The sequence below is a fragment of the Coregonus clupeaformis genome, chromosome 36 (genome assembly GCF_020615455.1).
Source record: "Coregonus clupeaformis isolate EN_2021a chromosome 36, ASM2061545v1, whole genome shotgun sequence".
In the NCBI taxonomy this organism is placed as follows: domain Eukaryota; kingdom Metazoa; phylum Chordata; class Actinopteri; order Salmoniformes; family Salmonidae; genus Coregonus; species Coregonus clupeaformis.
Window position 1 is genome coordinate 30,634,348 of NC_059227.1, and position 22,605 is coordinate 30,656,952.

At 47.7% G+C, this 22,605-nt stretch overlaps 1 protein-coding gene across 1 annotated transcript in view; it reads left to right on the forward strand.

Moving 5' to 3' along the window:
- Positions 1-7,410: 7,410 nt before the first annotated feature.
- Positions 7,411-22,605, forward strand: part of LOC121552174 (rho guanine nucleotide exchange factor TIAM2-like) — a 43,670-nt gene continuing 28,475 nt past the window's right edge. The window contains exons 1-7 of the mRNA XM_041864897.2: positions 7,411-7,555; positions 8,601-9,875; positions 11,638-12,127; positions 12,530-12,705; positions 15,445-15,669; positions 19,790-19,975; positions 20,216-20,362. Of these exons, the coding sequence (XP_041720831.2) occupies positions 8,607-9,875; positions 11,638-12,127; positions 12,530-12,705; positions 15,445-15,669; positions 19,790-19,975; positions 20,216-20,362 (2,493 nt within the window). The 5' untranslated portion in view covers positions 7,411-7,555; positions 8,601-8,606. The remainder of the gene's footprint in view (positions 7,556-8,600; positions 9,876-11,637; positions 12,128-12,529; positions 12,706-15,444; positions 15,670-19,789; positions 19,976-20,215; positions 20,363-22,605) is intronic.

The following is a 22,605-nucleotide window of genomic DNA, read 5'->3' on the forward strand; positions in this document are numbered from 1 at the left end:
GGAAAAAACTCTGCATCTCTGCCCAGCCTGGCAAGAATGGCCTGAAGGGTGTTTAGCATCCCCAGTGGCTCTGCAAGCGCGGAGAGGATATTATCCACTGCTGGCCTGCTCTCCAGTCACCATCACATGAGCCTGAAGCCACAGACTCAGGCCAAACTAAAAATGAATTCAAAGGCATGGAGCCTAATAAGGCATTTTTCATTTAATTTGTATTTAATTATTGTAAGGGTTGGGGTGAGGTGTGACCCAGGTGCGGTGTAGGATATACAGTAAGCAGTAGGCAGAGATGGTGAAACAAGGATCTGTACTGGTGGTCCCGAAGCCAAAATACAAAATAACGGACTTATCACGATAAAAGAAAGGCAGAGCAAATAAGTCTCCAAAAACCATGTGACAGCCAAAATACGAAATACTACCTACGACTGAAACAAATAATGAAACAGTAAGAAGACTTCTCAAGTACCTGTTCATAGGTCTCCGATCAGACACTGCGTAGTACTGCTGGACATAGAGAAACTAGCAGAGAAAACTGAGCAAGGGAACACAGGGAAGTGAGGGCATAAATATACAGGTGAACAGATAGACTCAGGTGACACCAATAGGATGATGATTAGTCCCGACTGTGAGTGAGGAGGTGCCTAAGGTTGTCGGAGGATGACACCTAGTGGGTCGCTCCGGAACTGCGACCCCCTCCTGTAACAAATTCTAAGTAAGTCACAGCCTATGTGCTCAATTTAGAGACTATACTGATTTAATACAACAAAATGTTGTTTAAATGCAGAGCACTATATGTCCCTACCAGCCTTGTGTCGCACACACAAATGCTACACAATGTATTTCTTTGTACTGTAAGTTATAGCCTTGAAATAATGGAAATAATATAGCCTAAATCATTCATCCTTCTTAGGCTCCCTGTCTGGCTCCTGACCTATTTAGAGTGTTTATATGCTGTTTAATATGACATGTAGCCTATTTGAAATCATGAGCGCTTCTTACATTCACCTTTTCATGTTAATTCAAATACTTTTCATTCAAATCATATGGTTTGGTTTCAATATTTCAAAACCAACTGGTAGGTCCAGTTAGTCACAAAAACAGATGGGTGTTGGTTAAATTGTGATTTAATGAAGGGAGCGAGGGGCAGTTTTTTTCTCTCTTTGAACTAGGAGTGGTTTTTAGCCGAGCGGTTGGAAAGGATGTGGAGCGCCGGAGCGTTGCGCACTGCTCCATGAGCGATGATCGGGATTTACGACCGCTCAACTCTGCTCACATACTCTGGTTGGTAGACCATGGTGCTTGCAACACGAGAACTATGGGTTCGATTCCCGGGATCACCCATGTAGGCTGGACATTGTGTCTTTTGCTCTGAAACTAGTTCTGCTGGACTTGAGGGAAGGAGGGAAGGAGAGAGGGAGACCACAGCAGAGTGTCCTGAGGGAGAGAGAATGAGAGAGGGAGATCACAGCGGAGTGTCCTGAGGGAGAGAGAAGGAGAGAGAATGAGAGAGGGAGATCACAGCGGAGTGTCCTGAGGGAGAGAGGGAGTCACAGCGGAGTGTCCTGAGGGAGAGAGAAGGAGAGAGAATGAGAGAGGGAGATCACAGCGGAGTGTCCTGAGGGAGAGAGAATGAGAGAGGGAGATCACAGCGGAGTGTCCTGAGGGAGAGAGAAGGAGAGAGAATGAGAGAGGGAGATCACATCGGAGTGTCCTGTGGGAGAGAGGAGAGAGAATGAGAGAGGGAGATCACAGCGGAGTGTCCTGAGGGAGAGAGAAGGAGAGAGGGAGATCACAGCGGAGTGTCCTGAGGGAGAGAGAATGAGAGAGAATGAGAGAGGGAGATCACAGCAGAGTGTCCTGAGGGAGAGAGAAGGAGAGAGAATGAGAGAGGGAGATCACAGCGGAGTGTCCTGAGGGAGAGAGAAGGAGAGAGGGAGATCACAGCGGAGTGTCCTGAGGGAGAGAGAAGGAGAGAGGGAGATCACAGCGGAGTGTCCTGAGGGAGAGAGAAGGAGAGAGAATGAGAGAGGGAGATCACAGCGGAGTGTCCTGAGGGGGAGAGAAGGAGAGAGGGAGATCACAGCGGAGTGTCCTGAGGGAGAGAGAAGGAGAGAGGGAGACCACAGCAGAGTGTCCTGAGGGGGAGAGAAGGAGAGAGAATGAGAGAGGGAGATCACAGCGGAGTGTCCTGGGGGAGAGAGAAGGAGAGAGGGAGACCACAGCAGAGTGTCCTGAGGGGGGAGAGGTAGGAGGCATCTCTGTTTCCTGCACTGGGCTTTGTCTCTGTCAGTACACATACTGCTGCTGACACAGTGTGGAGATTTGAAACCAGTGAATCACTGCCTTTTTAACATGTTTACATACACATATGGTTTATTATTTTAAACAACTTTATAAGGATAATTTATTTAATCATTTTGTATTTTTCTGTGAATGTGACCGTTTACAATTTACAATTCCATTCTTAGTCTGATGATTCATATGTTCTGTAGTCATAAACTAAACTTTAGCTTGCGTGTTATTACAATATTAGCTCATAGCAGTAGATTTTCAGTTGGGAGTTCTTGGCCGCAGCAGATGGGCTCTAACGACATAAAGTTGATGAAGAGAAGAGCCTGTGCCTTGTTTTAGCGGTCCATTTGGAACGCTGTCAGGTTGCTCTCTGTCTGTGCCAGCTCTCTATCCCCTTATGGAAGATTGGAACGCTGTCAGGTTGCTCTCTGTCTGTGCCAGCTCTCTATCCCCTTATGGAAGATTGGAACGCTGTCAGGTTGCTCTCTGTCAGTGCCAGCTCTCTATCCCCTTATGGAAGATTGGAACGCTGTCAGGTTGCTCTCTGTTTGTGCCAGCTCTCTATCCCCTTATGGAAGATTGGAACGCTGTCAGGTTGCTCTCTGTCTGTGCCAGCTCTCTATCCCCTTATGGAAGTTTGGAACGCTGTCAGGTTGCTCTCTGTCAGTGCCAGCTCTCTACCCCCTTATGGAATATTGGAACGCTGTCAGGTTGCTCTCTGTCTGTGCCAGCTCTCTATCCCCTTATGGAAGATTGGAACGCTGTCAGGTTGCTCTCTGTCTGTGCCAGCTCTCTATCCCCTTATGGAAGATTGGAACGCTGTCAGGTTGCTCTCTGTCAGTGCCAGCTCTCTACCCCCTTATGGAATATTGGAACGCTGTCAGGTTGCTCTCTGTCTGTGCTAGCTCTCTATCCCCTTATGGAAGATTGGAACGCTGTCAGGTTGCTCTCTGTCTGTGCCAGCTCTCTATCCCCTTATGGAAGATTGGAACGCTGTCAGGTTGCTCTCTGTCTGTGCCAGCTCTCTATCCCCTTATGGAAGATTGGAACGCTGTCAGGTTGCTCTCTGTCTGTGCCAGCTCTCTATCCCCTTATGGAAGATTGGAACGCTGGCAGGTTGCTCTCTGTCTGTGCCTGCTCTCTATCCCTTTATGGAAGATTGGAACGCTGTCAGGTTGCTCTCTGTTTGTGCCAGCTCTCTATCCCCTTATGGAAGATTGGAACGCTGTCAGGTTGCTCTCTGTCTGTGCCAGCTCTCTATCCCTTTATGGAAGATTGGAACGCTGTCAGGTTGCTCTCTGTCAGTGCCAGCTCTCTATCCCCTTATGGAAGATTGGAACGCTGTCAGGTTGCTCTCTGTCTATGCCAGCTCTCTATCCCCTTACGGAAGGTTGTGTGGAGTAAGTGGTGCCTGGCTGCTACAGTGGCTACTTCCCAAATGGCACCCTATTCCCTATCCCCGTGTGACTCAGTTAGTAGAGCATGGCGCTTGCAACACCAGGGTTGTAGGTTCGATTCCCATGGAGAATTGAACCAGTATGAAAAATGTTTGCACTCACTATAAGTCACTCTGGATAAGCATGTCAGATGTATATAGTGCACTACTTTTGACCAGTACCCAATATAGTGCACTACTATGGGCCCTGGTCAAAAGTAGTGCACTATATAGGGAATAGGGTGCCATTTGGGACGTAGCCAGTGTTTAGCAGGCCCATGTAAACACAGCAATAGGAAAGGGATCAGGAGGAGGAGACAGGCAGCCCCGTCGATATGAATGGGGGCGTGCTCAGCCCTCCATTTCCTGTATTCCACGATCAGCTCCTTTGTCTTGCTGACGTTAAAGGAGTGGTTGTTGTCCTGGCACCACACTGCCAGGTCTCTGACCTCCCTATAGGCTGTCTCATCATTATCGGTGATCAGACCAACCACCCTCGTGTCGTCAGCAAACTTAATGATGGCGTTGGAGTTGTGCGCTGCCACGCAGTCGTGGGTGAACAAGGAGTACAGGAGGGGAGTAAGCACGCACCCTGAGGGGCTCCCGTGTTGACGGTCAGAGTGGTGGATATGTTATTGCCCACCCTCACCACCTGGGGGCGGCCCGTCAGGAAGTTCAAGATCCAGTTGCAGAGGGAGGTGTTCAGTCCCAGGGTTTCCTGAGCTTAGTGATGAGCTTGGAGGGCACTATGGTGTTGAACACTGAGCTGTAGTCAATCAACAGCATTCTCACATAGATGTTCCTCTTGTCCAGGTGGGAGCGGGCAGTGTGGAGTGCAATAGAGAATGCGTCGTCTGTGGATCTGTTGGGGCGAAATGCAAATTGGAGTGGATCCAGGGTGTCTGGGATGATGGTGTTGATGTGAGCCATGACCAGCCTTTGAAAGCATTTCAAGGCTACAGATGTGAGTGCTATGGGGCTATAGTCATCTAGACAGGTTACCTTGTCATTCTTGGGACTATGGTGGTCTGCTTGAAACATGTAGGTATTACAGACTGGCTCAGGGAGAGGTTGAAAATGTCAGTGAAGACACTTGCCAGCTGGTCAGCCCATGTTCTGAGTACGCGTCCTGGTAATCCGTCTGGCCCCACGTCCTTGTGAATGTTGACCTGTTTAAAGGCCTTACTCACATCGGCTATGGAAAGCGAGATCATACAGTCGTCCAGAACAGCTGGTGCTCTCATGCATGGTTCAGTGTTGCTTGCCTCAAAGCAAGCATAGATTGGAATTTAGCTCGTTTGATAGGCTTGCGTCACTAGGCGCTTGCGGCTGGGAATCCCTTTGTAATCCATGATAGTTTGCAAGCCCTGCACATCCCACAAGTATCAGAGTCAGCATAGTAGGATTCGATCTTAGTCCTGTATTGACGTTTTGACTGTTTTATGGCTAGTCGGAGGTCGTAGCGGGATTTCTTATAAGCCTCCAGATTAGTGTCCCTCTCCTTGAAAGCGGCAGCTCTAGCCTTTAGCTCAGTGCGGATGTTGCCTGTAATCCATGGCTTGTGGTTGGGATATGTACGTACGGTCAGAGTGGGGATGATGTCGTCGATGCACTTATTAATTAAGCCGGTGACTGATGTGGTACTCATCAATGTTATTGGATGAATCCTGGAACATACACCAGTCTGTGCTAGCGAAACAGTCCTGTAGCTTAGCATCCGCTTCATCGGGCCACTTCCATATTGAGCACGTCACTGGTACTTCCTGTTTGAGTTTTTGCTTATAAGCAGGAATCAGGAGGATAGAGTTATGGTCAGATTTGCCAAATGGGGGGCAATGGAGAGCTTTGTTTGTGTTTCTGTGTGTGGAGTAAAGGTGATCTAGAGTTTTTGCCTCTAGTTGCACAGGTGAGATGCTGATAAAAGTGAGGTGAGACAGACTTCAGTTACCCTGCAATAGAATCACTGGCCACTTGGTGCGCCACTTCTGGATGTGCATTTTCATGTTTGTTTATGGCCCTATACAGCTCATTGAGTGCGGTCTTAGTACCAGCATCGGTTTGTGGTTGTAAATAGACAGCTACGAAACATTTGGATGAAAACTCTCTTGGTAAATAGTATGGTCTGCAGCTTATCAATATGGCCGTTGTGGAGTTCTGCACCGGGGGCTCATTGTGCTTGAAGAATGCCAGGGTCAAGGGTGACAGGGGGGTGATGGGGCTTCCCCTGCGAGGGAGCAGGTGGCCTATAGGAGAGGCACAACAAAAGTGTCGACCGCCACCTGCTTGCACCTTTAACCATTCATGGTCTGTAGCGCAAGCCGACAACTGTGTCACAAAACACTGGTTCCACAGTTCCGCCAACCGCACAGGCCCATAGTCTGAGGTCCCGGCCGAGTGGCAGACCATTGGCTGGCTGAAAGCACCTGCCCGCCTGCCTTTTAACACAGACAGCAAGTGCTGAATACAACCTGTCCCGCTGCTGCTCTGACTGACAGACGTGATAATGACTTTGCTGTTCTTCTGTCCTCCTAGAATGTAGCCTAATGACTGGAGTCAACCAGTTGCTATTTTCTCTGCCATCAGACTATGTGTTTCGGCGTCGGATGTTTCCCGATCGGTGCTTCCTGTTGGGTGTAATTGAAGGGGTCAAAGGTTGTGGATGTGTTTAGGGTCAGCGGTGTGATGTATTCTCACCCTGCTTTGTGTAACCAGGGGCTCTGTCCTCCTCTCCTCTCCTCTCCTCTCCTCTCCTCTCCTCTCCTCTCCTCTCCTCTCCTCTCCTCTCCTCTCCTCTCCTCTCCTCTCCTCTCCTCTCCTCTCCTCTCTCTCCTCTCCTCTCCTCTCCTCTCCTCTCCTCTCCTCTCCTCTCCTCTCCTCTCCTCTCCTCTCCTCTCCTTCTCTCCTCTCCTTCTCTCCTCTCCTCCTCAGTATGAATGAGGCCAGGACAGGACAGGAGTAGTGCTGCTATAGTTCACTGATGGAACACGGTGAACCTCTGACCCCTCTGTCTCTCTCAGGAAATGAGAACTCTGGGCAAAACGTCACAGGTCTCTGAGGGTTTATCTGTTTCAGGAAACACTGGGGTTGATGTCATTTTTCATACATGTCATATTGTATTTCAAAATGTCTGTAATTGTTTTACCTTAAGGATATGTTCTCTTTCATAATTTTTGGCTTGATCTTGAGCTGTTGGGAGATTTCTAACTTGTGTTATTTAAAAAAAGTTTAAATCTGACTTTATGAAGAGCTAAGGGACATTGCTCACGGTGATGCTTGAAATAGGCTTGTCTGATAACTTCAACTGAACAGTCTTAGAGTCGAGGGTTTCTTTTTTTTTAAAGGAAAGAAAATTGTTCGGAATTCCTGAGAACCAAAGTAAACAGGCGACAGAATGAAGTCTGCTTTTAAAAAGCCCCTTCAGCAGCTGAGTAGCAGTACATCATGGAAGGAGGCTGAGTGGAGTGGGGGGATGTCCAGGCCAAGGAAGAAGGGGTGTTTAGATTTAGAGTGGGGGTTGCAAAGGGGGTCCTCCTAACCACAGTGGGCTCACATACAAGGCAGACTGTGTGTGTGGAACTGACCGAAGTCCCTCCCTCCTCTGTTTCCCTACAGATGAGCTGGAGAGAGAGAGAGAGAGAGAGAGAGAGAGAGAGAGAGAGAGAGAGAAAGAAAGCGAGTGAGAGAGGGAGAAGCTGTGTGTGTGAGTGTGTATGTGAGAGAGGTGCTGAGTCCTGAAGAGGTCACACAACAGGACAGAGCCCAGCTAGCGCTGCTGAGACGGACTATGCAGAGTAGTGTCTGAGTTTGTCCTGAGGACAGACACCACAACTGGTAAGATAACTCTACAGCTGGTGTGTGTATACAGTAGTTTGTTGTTTTTATGTGCTTTTGTTTAATTTAATTTAATCTCATGTGATTTCATTTAGTTTTATTCAAATGTATGTGATTTCATTTAATTGTATTTACCTTTATGTGATTTCATTTGATTTAATTTAACCTTTTTTTAACCGTGCAAGTCATTTAACAACAAATTCATTTTTCATTACACTAGCTAGGTTTCCATCCAATTGGCGACAGATTTTCATGCAAATATTCTAGAATCCGCATAAAGAAAATATGCGCATTTTCCCACCAGTGGTATGTTTCCACCAAATGGACTTGTTTCGGACAAAAATCAGTGCGTGATGAGGTAGTGCACACAAAATGTACTTTTTCACTTAAGTTTTCATGTACAAATAAAAATCTAAAGTTCAATGTGTTTTCATCGCATTTTCAAATAACAAATGTGCCTACTCTGGTCTTGGCACCTGCGCTGTAGCCAACAGCTCGCAGATACAGGGTATGCTGTGCGGGTGAGATCTACATGATGAGATTATTATGGATAAGAGCAAGAATATTTTTATTTGTCAAACGGCAGTCAAGCATCAATCATCATGTCAGCAGAATAAGACCCTCAATATTTATTGAAAAGCAGCGTCAAGCTCATCACCGTACACTTTCACCACCCTGTGAAGTTCATCATAACTTATTTAATTTGTTGCCTAATAAACTGCGTAGTGGGAGGACCACACTCCATATCATCGCGTGACTCCAAATGTACTTCGAAATGATGATTATTATATCAGTATTTGCACATAAAGGCGTTTCCACCGCCATTTCCCGCATAATTAATTTTAGCGACACAAAAAGATACCACCATGTCGAACAAACAAATTATCTGTTGGCATTTATACAATTATGCCGAAAATTCCTGTTCCCATTATTTTTTTATACAATATGACTTTACTCGCATAAAAACTGTGTATGGAAACATGATTATTGACATTCTCTCTTGATTATCTCTCATGCTGATATTTTGCCTTCTGCCCTACTACAGATCGGAATGGGAAACACTGACAGCCAGTACAGCAGCTTCAACGTCCCTGGGAAACCCAAACCCTGCTCTCAAAAGTTCCACTCCATTAAGGAGGAGGTCCTGTCCCCCTATAGCTGGTGGAGGGGCAGCGAGGGGGGTGGCCAGGGGCACAAAACCAGAGGCAAGGAAGGGAGGGTCTGCCTGCCCCAGCACAAGATCACTCACAACCAACCTTATGGTTCGTTGCGACACTACGAGCACCACATCGCCAAGGAGGGCAGGGGACTGGGAGGGCCCCCAGGAGCCAAGCTGAAGCCCAGCTCTCCGCAGCGTTGTGGCAGAGGGGACAGCTCCCAAGTGACCAGGAAAAGCAGTTGTCACAATGGCTATGGTTTCCTGGAGAGTAGCGGGGAGAATGTGAACGGTCTCGGGGCTAACGGACAGTGCAACCCTGAGATGACTTCTCTGTGTGAGCCAATAGAGAGCCGCAGCAGCCCCAAGGTGCTCCTCAGTAAGGACGGCAGCATGCATGTGGAGTTCACCAACGCCAGGAGGATGTCTCTGGAGCCTCAAGGTCTTTCAGGCCACAGCCACCCCGCGGTAGCAACCCCAGAGCCCTCTCTGACTAGGACCAGTAAGGGTAGCTCGCTCAGCTCCGAGGGGTCCTGGTACGACTCTCCTTGGGGGAACACCACAGAGCTCAACGACAATGTGTTCACATGTAGTCAGACTGCAGCGAGGGACAACAGTAGTGGCTACACCACCTTCTCATCCGCCCATACTGAGGACATCTCCACGGGGTTCAAGCCCAGCCTCCTCTTCCAGACTGTGGATAGTAACGGACAATATACAAGCCGAGGGTTTAACAGCAATGGGTATAACACTTGCTCTTTGGGCCGCACTGAGGACAGTGGCATCGGAGATTCCATGATTCTCTACCCGGAGCAGAGTCCGTTTAGCCTCCCCTCCCCTCCTGTGTCCCTGTCTGACCTTTATACTGACTCTAACCCCAGCGTGGCGGCTACGTACCCCACCGCTCAGTTCCAGGACATCCCCCAGCACCGGGCGTCGCTGGCCTCGGTGCTGACCCTGGACGTGGTCGACCAGGAAGAGAGCTCAGAGTTGGGCGACCAGCGCTACTCCTCCACTCACAGTCACACGCTGCCCTGCAGGAGGGTCGCCGCCGAGCCCACCTCCATCGCCGTCAGCAACAGCAGGAAGGACAACCTGAAGAGCCGCATCCGGCACCTCAGCGACTGGACAGGAAGTCTGAGCAGGAAGAAGAGAAGACTACAGGTGAGGAAGGAGGGAAAGAAAGGAGAGATGGAAGGAGGAGGGGCGGGTACATAGTGAAGGGGGGAAGGGGCTAAGACTGGACATGTAGTGTAGACTCTTTATCAGATTACCTGTTCCCAGTTACCTATGAGATGAGACTGCTGGCTGAGTATGTGTGATGGTAATCTCATTGTTCAGGTTGTTTTGGCCAACGTGATTGACTGATGGCCGTTGGCTCTTAGATCCAATCAGATGAAGCAGAACACTGCAGTGTCACAGGAATGTCTCTCTGTCTAATATCATCCTATGGCTCTTAAATACCATCAGGCTCACAGTTGTCAGACTGGAGCCTTGGAGATACTCGTGTAGATTGTTCTTTAAACAAAATCAAGCAAGTGAGAGAAACACTCTTAAACACTACTATGAAAGGAAAACCCCCACAAAATATAGTATTCTAACAATCGTTTCAGAACCTTCTATCATTTTGACAGATGTTATGTAAGTCTCCTTAAGGCTTTGTATCGAATTTGAGGGGAAAGATTTCAAAGGTTGGAGGTCAGAAAGGAAATCTTCCCCGCTTATTTTGTTGCCGGAGAACGGTACATTAGGCCAGAGTCACACATGACCAAGCATTTCCAGCATTACTTGAGCTAAAATACTATAGTGCCTTGAATAGCCTTCATTTGTCGACAGTGGACAAGAGGATGCAATCAGGTAATAATGATGGTGTTATATGACTCCATGGCGTTTTTTCTCTGTATTGTATAGCAGGCTGAGACCCTGCCTCCTGGCTATGTAAGAGGAACCCTGTTTATTGTTCGCTATTAATGAGAGATTACGGTCACCGTTCTACTGAACCAGTGATGTTAGGAAGGGCTTTGTCTTGTTCCAGTGGGAATGGGAATGAATTAATAGATACAGCATTTAAGAGCTTTAGATCAGTGGGTCAAGAATCGAGAGTACTCATTCACAGGTGGGTTCACCCAAAGATACCTACAGTATAACTAACTTACCCTTTCATCTGTGAGTCGAGACTAGAGCCTGATTCCTTTTGGGTCGCAGTCTAAGACTAGGTCCTGGTTTTGTTTATTTGTTGGTCACAAGAAACCTTTAAAATGTTTAGGCGGAGCACAAGTCACAAGAAACCTTTAAGATGTTTAGGCGGGACACAAGTCACAAGAAACCTTTAAGATGTTTAGGCGGAGCACAAGTCACAAGAAACCTTTAAGATGTTTAGGCGGGACACAAGTCACAAGAAACCTTTAAGATGTTTAGGCGGGACACAAGTCACAAGAAACCTTTAAGATGTTTAGGAGGGACACAAGTCACAAGAAACCTTTAAGATGTTTAGGCGGAGCACAAGTCACAAGAAACCTTTAAGATGTTTAGGCGGGACACAAGTCACAAGAATGTTTGGATAATATCCATGTGTTCTGTTACCCGTACCAGGGACATTGCATGCTATTATTATACGTGACTGATTGTTACAAAGTAGAGTATCATGTTAGAGTTTCATGTTAGAATATCTCACAATACATTTCATATTGTTTTCTAATAGAAATAGACAACAATTGCATCCTGTTCAGGAAATGGTAGTCAAGAAATAGATGAGAATGTGGCTCTTCTGTGTCCCTGATCTTGTGATATTGTAAGATGATCGTTTAACTTTACACACAAAGGTCTAGTTAGTTAGCTATTCAGACTTGTTTTCATCCTCAAAACCATCCTGCTCTCTCTCTATTTCTCTCTCTCTCTTACTCTCTCTCGCTCTCTCTCTCCCTAGAATCCTTATGGTAGTCAGTCCAGTGAAGGCTTTATCAGTGGAGTTGATCCTGGGTTAGGTAACTCCAGCTCCCAGGTAACTGGTCCAGTATGGAACCCCCTCCACACCCAGATCTTGTCAGTCCACTCTGGGGCCTCCAGGGTCCAACAGTGCCACAGCGACGCCTTGCGGCAGAACATCTATGAGAATTTCATGCAGGAGCTGGAGACAGGAGGCTACAGCGGTCCGGAGCAGACTGAGCCCTCGGAGGATGGAGAGGGGGAGGACATGGGAGGAGAGAGGGGAATAGGAGAGGGGGAACAGGGGGTGAGCAGTGGCAGTGGATCTGTGGGCTCTCTGGAGCAGCTGGACCTGCTGTTTGAGAAGGAGCAGGGGGTGGTGCGCAGGGCCGGCTGGCTCTTCATCAAACCCCTCCTCACCCTGCATAAGGACAGGAAGCTGGAGCTGGTGGCCCGCAGGAAGTGGCGGCAGTACTGGGTCACACTCAAAGGTAGGGCTCCCTCCGCCTTCCACCTGCACTCGCTGGAAATAACCTGTAATACATACAGACAATAGGGGTACATCCCAAATGGCACCCTATTCCCTATATAGTGCACTTCTTTTTACCAGAGCCCTAGTGCACTATAAAGGGAATAGGGTGCCATTTGGGATGCTGCTTAGGTCCCTCTTGGGAAATAAGTCTTCTGACCTCCATTGGACAACCTGGTTAAATAAAGGTTCATTAAAAATAAAAACAGCAAGAACAGCATCTGTTGCTGCATGCACATTGTTAGATATATGTTCTGTAGGTATTCCCCTTACAAGGCTATTGTTGACATCGAGACATTGTGTCATAATATGGTACTAAAGCTGTGTCTTAGCTAAAGCCTCCTCTCCTCCCTGGTGCATACAGGGTGTAGCCTCCTGTTCTATGAGACCTATGGGAAGAGCAGCTGTCCCGAGCAGGAGCTGTCTCCGCGCTACGCCCTGCTTGCTGAGGACAGCATAGTCCAGGCCATCCCCGAACACCCCAAGAAGGAGAACGTCTTCTGTCTGAGCAACGGCTACGGAGACGTCTATCTGTTGCAGGTACGTTCTACCCTATGCTCGCACACCAGATTTCTCCCCAAGCTCGGATGTACAGTAGCTACAGTGCCTTGCAAAAGTATTCAACCCCCTTGGAGTTTTTCCTATTTTGTTGCATTACAACCTTTAATTTAAATGGATTTTTATTTGGATTTCATGTAATGGACATACACAAAATAGTCCAAAATGGTGAAGTGGAATGAAAAAAATAACTTGTTTCAATAAATTATAAAAAAATAAATAACGGAAAAGTGGTGTGTGCATATGTATTCACCCCCTTTGCTATGAAGCCCCTAAATAAGATCTGGTGCAACCAATTACCTTCAGAAGTCACATAATTAGTTAAATAAAGTCCACCTGTGTGCAATCTAAGTGTCACATGATCTCAGTATATATACACCTGTTCTGAAAGGCCCCAGAGTCTGCAACACCACTAAGCAATGGGCACCACCAAGCAAGCAGCACCATGAAGACCAAGGAGCTCTCCAAACAGGTCAGTTACAAAGTTGTGGAGAAGTACAGATCAGGGTTGGGTTATAAAAAAATATCTGAAACTTTGAACATCCCACGGAGCACCATTAAAACCATTATTAAAAAATTGAAAGAATATGGCACCACAACAAACCTGCCAAGAGAGGGCCGCCCACCAAAACTCACGGACCAGGCAAGGAGGGCATTAATCAGAGAGGCAACAAAGAGACCAAAGATAACGCTGAAGGAGCTGCAAAGCTCCATAGTGGAGATTGGAGTATCTGTCCATACGACCACTTTAAGCCGTACACTCCACAGAGCTGGGCTTTACGGAAGAGTGGCCAGAAAAAAGCCATTGCTTAAATAAAAAAATAAGCAAACACGTTTGGTGTTCGCCAAAAGGCATGTGGGGGACTCCCCAAACATATGGAAGAAGGTACTCTGGTCAGATGAGACTAAAATTGAGCTTTTTGGCCATTAAGGAAAATGCTATGTCTGGCGCAAACCCAACACCTCTCATCACCCCGAGAACACCATCCCCACAGTGAAGCATGGTGGTGGCAGCATCATGCTGTGGGGATGTTTTTCATTGGCAGGGACTGGGAAACTGGTCAGAATTGAAGGAATGATGGATGATGCTAAATACAGGGAAATTCTTGAGGGAAACCTGTTTCAGTCTTCCAGAGATTTGAGACTGGGACAGAGGTTCACCTTCCAGCAGGACAATGACCCTAAGCATACTGTAAAGCAACACTCGAGTGGCTTAAGGGGAAACATTTAAATGTATTGGAATGGCCTAGTCAAAGCCCAGACCTCAATACAATTGAGAATATGTGGTATGACTTAAAGATTGCTGTACACCAGCGGAACCCATCCAACTTGAAGGAGCTGGAGCAGTTTTGCCTTGAAGAATGGGCAAAAATCCCAGTGGCTAGATGTGCCAAGCTTATAGAGACATACCCCAAGATACTTGCAGCTGTAATTGCTGCAAAAGGTGTCTCTACAAAGTATTGACTTTGGGGGGGGTGAATAGTTAAGCACGCTCAAGTTTTCTGTTTTTTTTGGTCTTATTTCTTGTTTGTCACAATTTTTTTTATTTTGCATCTTCAAAGTGGTAGGCATGTTGTGTAAATCAAATGATACAATGTAAGGCAACAAAATAGAAAAAATGCCAAGGGGGGTGAATACTTTTGCCACTGTAATGACTATGTTGGTGTTGGTTGTGTCCTGTCTGGGTGTATTGACAGCTTTACAGCTCCATTGCTATACTGTATGTTCTATAAGAGGGTGAAATGGCAGGGTTGGGAAAAACGTCCCTATTTCCCCATATAGTGCCCCATGGGACCTGGTCAAATGTAGTGCACTATGTTAGGAATAGGGTGCCGTTTGGGGTGCATCCTGTGTGTCTGTTTGGCAATAGGGTTCTTGGCCTCATTTTTCCACATTCGAGAGGGATGGTATTTTCACTTTAATGTTCTTCACACTCAGTTTTACGAGCGTTGAAAGCACCTTCTTTTCCCCAGAGAGTAACATTCATTTGATTTAGTTACCAAGTGTTTACCAGACACACAAATCACACCGCAGGGCTGTATCTACCCAACATCACCATGGCAATGGGGAAACCTTGGCCTGTTGCACTGAGGCACTGAGGGAGTGAAGCATTATAGTGAAAGTGATGAATGTGTCAAGCGGCTTTTGTCTGGCACTTAAGGATCCCCATCTGGGAATAGAGAGAGAAAGCAGAGTAATGACAACCATGTTCCCCTGCCCTTCCCTTGGCCTGGCACTGTGTCACCTGGCCCTATGTCCCCTGCCCTTCCCTTGGCCTGGCACTGTGTCACCTGGCCCTATGTCCCCTGCCCTTCCCTTGGCCTGGCACTGTGTCACCTGACCCTATGTCCCCTGCCCTTCCCTTGGCCTGGCACTGTGTCACCTGGCCCTATGTTCCCCTGCCCTTCCCTTGGCCTGGCACTGTGTCACCTGGCCCTATGTTCCCTGCCCTTCCCTTGGCCTGGCACTGTGTCACCTGGCCCTATGTCCCCTGCCCTTCCCTTGGCCTGGCACTGTGTCACCTGGCCCTATGTCCCCAGCCCTTCCCTTGGCCTGGCACTGTGTCACCTGGCCCTATGTCCCCTGCCCTTCCCTTGGCCTGGCACTGTGTCACCTGGCCCTATGTTCCCCTGCCCTTCCCTTGGCCTGGCACTGTGTCACCTGGCTCTATGTTCCCCCGCCCCATGGCACTGTGTCACCTGGCCTCATTCTTCCCCGCAGGCTGCCAATCAGACGGACCTGGAGAACTGGGTGACGGCCATCCACTCTGCCAGTGCCTCTCTGTTGGCCAAGAGAAAGGGGAAGGAGGACACTGTGCGGTTCCTGAGGAGCCAGACCGGCGCCCTGCTGCAGAAGATAGACATGGACAGCAAGATGAAGAAGATGGCTGAGCTGCAGCTGTCTGTCATCAGTGACCAGAGGAACAGGAAGGCCATCAAGAGCCAGGTGAGGCACTGGGATTAGTTGAAACTGGGGTTTTATGCTTTCAGAGCCAAGCAAGATGACATAAGGAAAGACATTTGTATTCCAGATGTTCTTAGTCTAATGGACTAGTACAACACATTCGGTCCACTCCACATATAAGTCTGTTGTAATGGGAAACCCAGATGAGGGGGACATTTTGCATAACACACCAACTGCAGATGAGGAGGACGTTTTATTGCGTAACACACCAATGCAGAAGAGGAGGATGTTTTATTGCATGACACACCAAATGCTAATGTGTTGACAGGATCCCAGTCAACATGGAGTGTGTCCCAAACGGCACCCGGTTCCCTATGTAGTGCACTACTTTTGACCAGGGCCCATAGGGTTCTAGTGAAAAGTAGTGCACTATATAAGGAATAGAGTGCCATTTGGGACACAGCCATGGCCAGGGGGTGGGTCATCATATGCCCAGTTTGGGGGGTAATCAGGGGATAAAACCCCCAGCGCCTCTGAGTCCTACTGCAGCTGGCCTCAACTCATCTCCAGGACCACTGGCCACTTTGGTGTCCAATGGTCGGTCTCTCTGAAAGTGATACCAATTCTCTCTGCCATTTGAAGTGAACATCTTAGACCTCATCTCTAGATTACAACTCTAATCTTACTGCTCTTCAAACAATGACACTGTTAATACACATTCACCCTCTGTGAAGGGGAGGGAGAGAGGGAGGAGAGAGGGAGAGAGGGAGGAGAGAGAGGAGAGAGAGGAGAGAGGGGGAAGAGAGAGGAGAGAGGGAGAAGAGAGGGAGAGAGAGAGGAGAGAGGGAGAAGAGGGGGAGAGAGAGAGTAGGGGGGGGGGGATGAGCAAGAGAGAGTCCATCGTTTGTCACCACTGGGTGTGTTGGATAAGGGCGATTTAATGTGATTATGTGGCATAGCTCCAATGAGCCATGTGGCTTGTTCTGAAGTTAGAGACACCCCTATAAATGTGAGGGTGGATGCCATTCAGTCACCTCGTCACCCTCTGTGTACAGTCGTGGTCAAAAGTTTTGAGAATGACACAAGTATTGGTCTTCACAAAGTTTGCTGCCTCAGTGTTTTTAGATATATTATGGTATACTGAAGTATAATTACAAGCATTCCATAAGTGTCAAAGGTTTTTATTGACAATTACATTAAGTTTATGCAAAGAGTCACTATTTGCAGTGTTGACCCTTCTTTTTCAAGACCTCTGCAATCCGCCCTGGCATGCTGTCAAATAACTTCTGGGCCACATCCTGACTGATGGCAGCCTATTCTTGCATAATCATTTCTTGGTTTTTGTTTATCCACCCACCTCTTGAGGATTGACCACAAGTTCAGGGGGATTCATCAGAGAAAATGACTTAACCCCAGTCCTCAGCAGTCCAATCCATGTACCTTTTGCAGAATATCAGTCTGTCCCTGATGTTTTTCCTGGAGAGAAGTGGCTTCCTCGCTGCCCTTCTTGACACCAGGCCATCCTCCAAAAGTCTTCACCTCACTGTGCGTGCAGATGCACTCACACCTGCCTGCTGCCATTCCTGAGCAAGCTCCGCACTGGTGGTGCCCCGATCCCGCAGCTGAATCAACTTTAGGAGACGGTCCTGGCGCTTGCTGGACTTTCTTGGGCGCCCTGAAGCCTTCTTCACAACAATTGAACCTCTCTCCTTGAAGTTGTTGATGATCCGATAAATGGTTGATTTAGGTGCAATCTTACTAGCAGCAATATCCTTGCCTGTGAAGCCCTTTTTGTGCAAAGCAATAATGACGGCACGTGTTTCCTTGCAGTTAACCATGGTTAACAGATGAAGAACAATGATTTCAAGCACCACCCTCCTTTTAAAGCTTCCAGTCTGTTATTCTAACTCAATCCGCATGACAGAGTGATCTCCAGCCTTGTCCTCGTCAACACTCTCACCTGTGTTAACGAGAGAATCACTGACATGATGTCAGCTGGTCCTTTTGTGGCAGGGCTGAAATGCAGTGGAAATGTTTTTTGGGGATTAAGTTCATTTTCATGGCAAAGAGGGACTTTGCAATTAATTGCAATTCATCTGATTACTCTTCATAACATTCTGGAGTATATGCAAATTAACATCTTAAAAACTGAGGTAGCAGACTTTGTGAAAATTAATATTTGTGTCATTCTCAAAACTTTTGACCACGACTGTACTATGGTGAGACCAGAGCCACGTCATGAGTAAAAACGTTTTAAAAATGTGCTGCTGTTTTGCTTGTTTGCAGCGGGTCATTTCATTGTGTAATGATCGGAGGCCCTTTCGTAATGTCACATCACCAAAAGTTTCGGAAGTACAGTGAGGGAAAAAAGTATTTGATCCCCTGCTGATTTTGTACTTTGCCCACTGACAAAGAAATGATCAGTCTATAATTTTAATGGTAGGTTTATTTGAACAGTGAGAGACAGAATAACAACAAAAAAATCAAAAATGTTATAAATTGATTTGCATTTTAATGGGGGAAATAAGTATTTGAACCCCTCTCAATCAGAAAGATTTCTGGCTCCCAGGTGTCTTTTATACAGGTAATGAGCTGAGATTAGGAGCACACTCTTAAAGGGAGTGCTCCTAATCTCAGCTTGTTACCTGTATAAAAGACACCTGTCCACAGAAGCAATCAATCAATCAGATTCCAAACTCTCCACCATGGCCAAGACCAACAAGCTCTCCAAGGATGTCAGGGACAAGATTGTAGACCTACACAAGGCTGGAATGGGCTACAAGACCATCGCCAAGCAGCTTGGTGAGAAGGTGACAACAGTTGGTGCGATTATTCGCAAATGGAAGAAACACAAAAGAACTGTCAATCTCCCTCGGCCTGGGGCTCCATGCAAGATCTCACCTCGTGGAGTTGCAATGATCATGAGAACGGTGAGGAATCAGCCCAGAACTACAAGGGAGGATATTGTCAATGATCTCAAGGCAGCTGGGACCATAGTCACCAAGAAAACAATTGGTAACACACTACGCCGTGAAGGACTGAAATCCTGCAGCGCCCGCAAGGTCCCCCTGCTCAAGAAAGCACATATGCATGCCCGTCTGAAGTTTGCCAATGAACATCTGAATGATTCAGAGGAGAACTGGGTGAAAGTGTTGTGGTCAGATGAGACCAAAATTGAGCTCTTTGGCATCAACTTAACTCGCTGTGTTTGGAGGAGGAGGAATGCTGCCTATGACCCCAAGAACACCATCCCCACCGTCAAACATGGAGGTGGAAACATTATGCTTTGGGGGTGTTTTTCTGCTAAGGGGACAGGACAACTTCACTGCATCAAAGGGACGATGGACGGGGCCATGTACCGTCAAATCTTGGGTGAGAACCTCCTTCCCTCAGACGGGGCATTGAAAATGGGTCGTGGATGGGTATTCCAGCATGACAATGACCCAAAACACACGGCCAAGGCAACAAAGGAGTGGCTCAAGAAGAAACACATTAAGGTCCTGGAGTGGCCTAGCCAGTCTCCAGACCTTAATCCCATAGAAAATCTGTGGAGGGAGCTGAAGGTTCGAGTTGCCAAACGTCAGGCTCGAAACCTTAATGACTTGGAGAAAATCTGCAAAGAGGAGTGGGACAAAATCCGTCCTGAGATGTGTGCAAACCTGGTGGCCAACTACAAGAAACGTCTGACCTCTGTGATTGCCAACAAGGGTTTTTCCACCAAGTACTATGTCATGTTTTGCAGAGGGGTCAAATACTTATTTCCCTCATTAAAATGCAAATCAATTTATAACATTTTTGACATGTGTTTTTCTGGATTTCTTTGTTGTTATTCTGTCTCTCACTGTTCAAATAAACCTACCATTAAAATTATAGACTGATAATTTCTTTGTCAGTTGGCAAACGTACAAAATCAGCAGGGGATCAAATACTTTTTTCCCTCACTGTAAAGTTGCTAATATGGCGAACTGTGTCAAAGTTGGCCAAACTCTCACTCTATACTGTATATATTGTTCTGGGTGTGACTGTGAGCATGTGTTTCTGCCTTGCATGGTATCTCATTGTCAATAAGAGGATGGAGAAGCCATCCTGTCACCTTGAGAGTGACTGTAATACTGTGTACTGTGATGTGACCCTGTATGTCTGTCTGTCTGTTTCTCCCCAGATCCAGCAATGGGAGCAGAACCTGGAGAAGTTCAACATGGACCTGTTCCGGATGCGCTGTTACCTGGCCAGCCTGCAGGGCAGTGAGCTCCCCAACCCCAAGAGTCTCCTGGCCGTGGCCGGAAGGCCCTCCAAGACCACCCTGGGACGCCTGGGGATCTTCTCTGTCTCCTCCTTTCATGCCCTGGTGAGGCCTGATCTACTGCTTCACATCCATATCAACCCTCAGCTTGGGACATTGACATTTCACACATTTTCTGGACCAGTTCCATTGAAAACTCCTTTATTTATTCCCTTTTAGGAAAGCAATTAAGAATGTTCGGAAAACATCAGCCTATTCTCTGGTCAGATTTTTTATACAGATAAAATAAGTAAAACAGTGAAGTCTCTAACCACAGAAGTGATGTCTTTTAATGTCTGTTCTCAGATCTGCACCCGTGACGAGGCGACCCTGCAGAAGCGTTGCCGATCTCTTTCCCGAGGAACGCTGAACAAGAGGGGTCTCTTCTCCTCCCTCAAGGGTCTGGACAGCCTGACCAAACGCAGCAAGGAGAAGAGGCAGTCCGTGTCCCAGGTACTGTACAACCAACCTGCAACTTTCCTACAACCTCCCTACAACCTTCCCACAACCTATTTACAACTTTACTACAACCTCCCTACAACCTTACACTCCCACACCATGTGAGTGGTAAAAGTAAAGATTAACTAATTGAGGAGGTAGATGATGTTCTGTACTCGATAAGCCTCTGGATTACCCTCCCAAAGCTATTATTAGGTTAACTGAACCTATCAGATGGGAAAGATCTGTGCGGGTTACCCCCCCCACCCCCCGTTACCCTGTTTGCCTTTTTCCTGATCTCCTCCTTATCACCTGTATAAACAATATTTATAGCACGTTTCTGGAGCCCTTCACTTTTTTGAACAGAGAGCCTGTTTGACAAATCCAGCAGAGAAGAAGCGGAATGTGTTTTAAGCACTAACTGACTCCTCACCAAGCCATAAATTAGCCAGACTGACGGGGTTGAACTTGCAACATTTTCCAGCGGGAGAGAGGCAGGGGGTTGCTCGTCGTAAAGCTATCTTTCCTGTACGTCGTTTGGTAACATTCCAAACTGAGGCGAAGAGTGAGGGAATTGTTTTGTTTTGTTTTCCCCGGTCAGGGGCAGTAGTTAGCAACCTGCTGAAATTCTCACCATCAGTCATTGAAGTCAAGTCAATACTCTCCAACACCACTGTCCAAGCCCCAGCCCCCAGCTGTCCCAGCCACTGCCCCTGTCTTAGTCCCTGCCCAAGCCCCTATTCCCCAGCATCAGCCCCAGCACTATTCCCCAGCTCCAGCCCCTGCTGCAGCCCCAACCCCTGTTCTTGTCCCAGCCCCTATCCCAGCATCAGCCCCAGCACTATTCCCCAGCTCCAGCCCCTGCTGCAGCCCCAACCCCTGTTCTTGTCCCAGCCCCTATCCCAGCATCAGCCCCAGCACTATTCCCCAGCTCCAGCCCCTGCTGCAGCCCCAACCCCTGTCCTTGTCCCAGCCCCTATCCCAGCATCAGCCCCAGCACTATTCCCCAGCTCCAGCCCCTGCTGCAGCCCCAACCCCTGTCCTTGTCCCAGCCCCTATCCCAGCATCATCCCCAGCATTATTCCCCAGCTCCAGCCCCAACCCCTGGCCTTGTCCCAGCCCCTATCCCAGCATCAGCCCCAGCACTATTCCCCAGCTCCAGCCCCTGCTGCAGCCCCAACCCCTGTCCTTGTCCCAGCCCCTATCCCAGCATCAGCCCCAGCACTATTCCCCAGCTCCAGCCCCAACCCCTGGCCTTGTCCCAGCCCCTATCCCAGCATCAGCCCCAGCACTATTCCCCAGCTCCAGCCCCTGCTGCAGCCCCAACCCCTGTCCTTGTCCCAGCCCCTATCCCAGCATCAGCCCCAGCACTATTCCCCAGCTCCAGCCCCTGCTGCAGCCCCAACCCCTGGCCTTGTCCCAGCCCCAGCTATAGCGCATGCCTTTCCCTCTCTCTGTCTGATAAACAGCTAGCCTTCAGAGAGTGGTCTATTTTGGGATGTTGATAGGATATGTTATCTCTAGGACTCCAGTGAAGGACAAACCACACTGCTCACCATCACTGTTTAGTTCTGTCCAGGGTGACATTACATTAGACAGACTGACTTGTATAATATGATGATAGGATATACAGTGGAGAAAAAATGTATTTAGTCAGCCACCAATTGTGCAAGTTCTCCCACTTAAAAAGATGAGAGAGGCCTGTAATTTTCATCATAGGTAAACGTCAACTATGACAGACAAATTGAGAAAAAAATATCCAGAAAATCACATTGTAGGATTTTTTATTAATTAATTAGCAAATTATGGTGGAAAATAAATAAGTATTTGGTCACCTACAAACAAGCAACATTTCTGGCTCTCACAGACCTGTAACTTCTTCTTTAAGAGGCTCCTCTGTCCTCCACTCGTTACCTGTATTAATGGCACCTGTTTGAACTTGTTATCAGTATAAAAGACACCTGTCCACAACCTCAAACAGTCACACTCCAAACTCCACTTTGGCCAAGACCAAAGAGCTGTCAAAGGACACCAGAAACAAAATTGTAGACCTGCACCAGGCTGGGGAAGACTGAATCTGCAATAGGTAAGCAGCTTGGTTTGAAGAAATCAACTGTGGGAGCAATTATTAGGAAATGGAAGACATACAAGACCACTGATAATCTCCCTCGATCTGGGGCTCCATGCAAGATCTCACCCCGTGGGGTCAAAATGATCACAAGAACGGTGAGCAAAAATCCCAGAACCACATGGGGGGA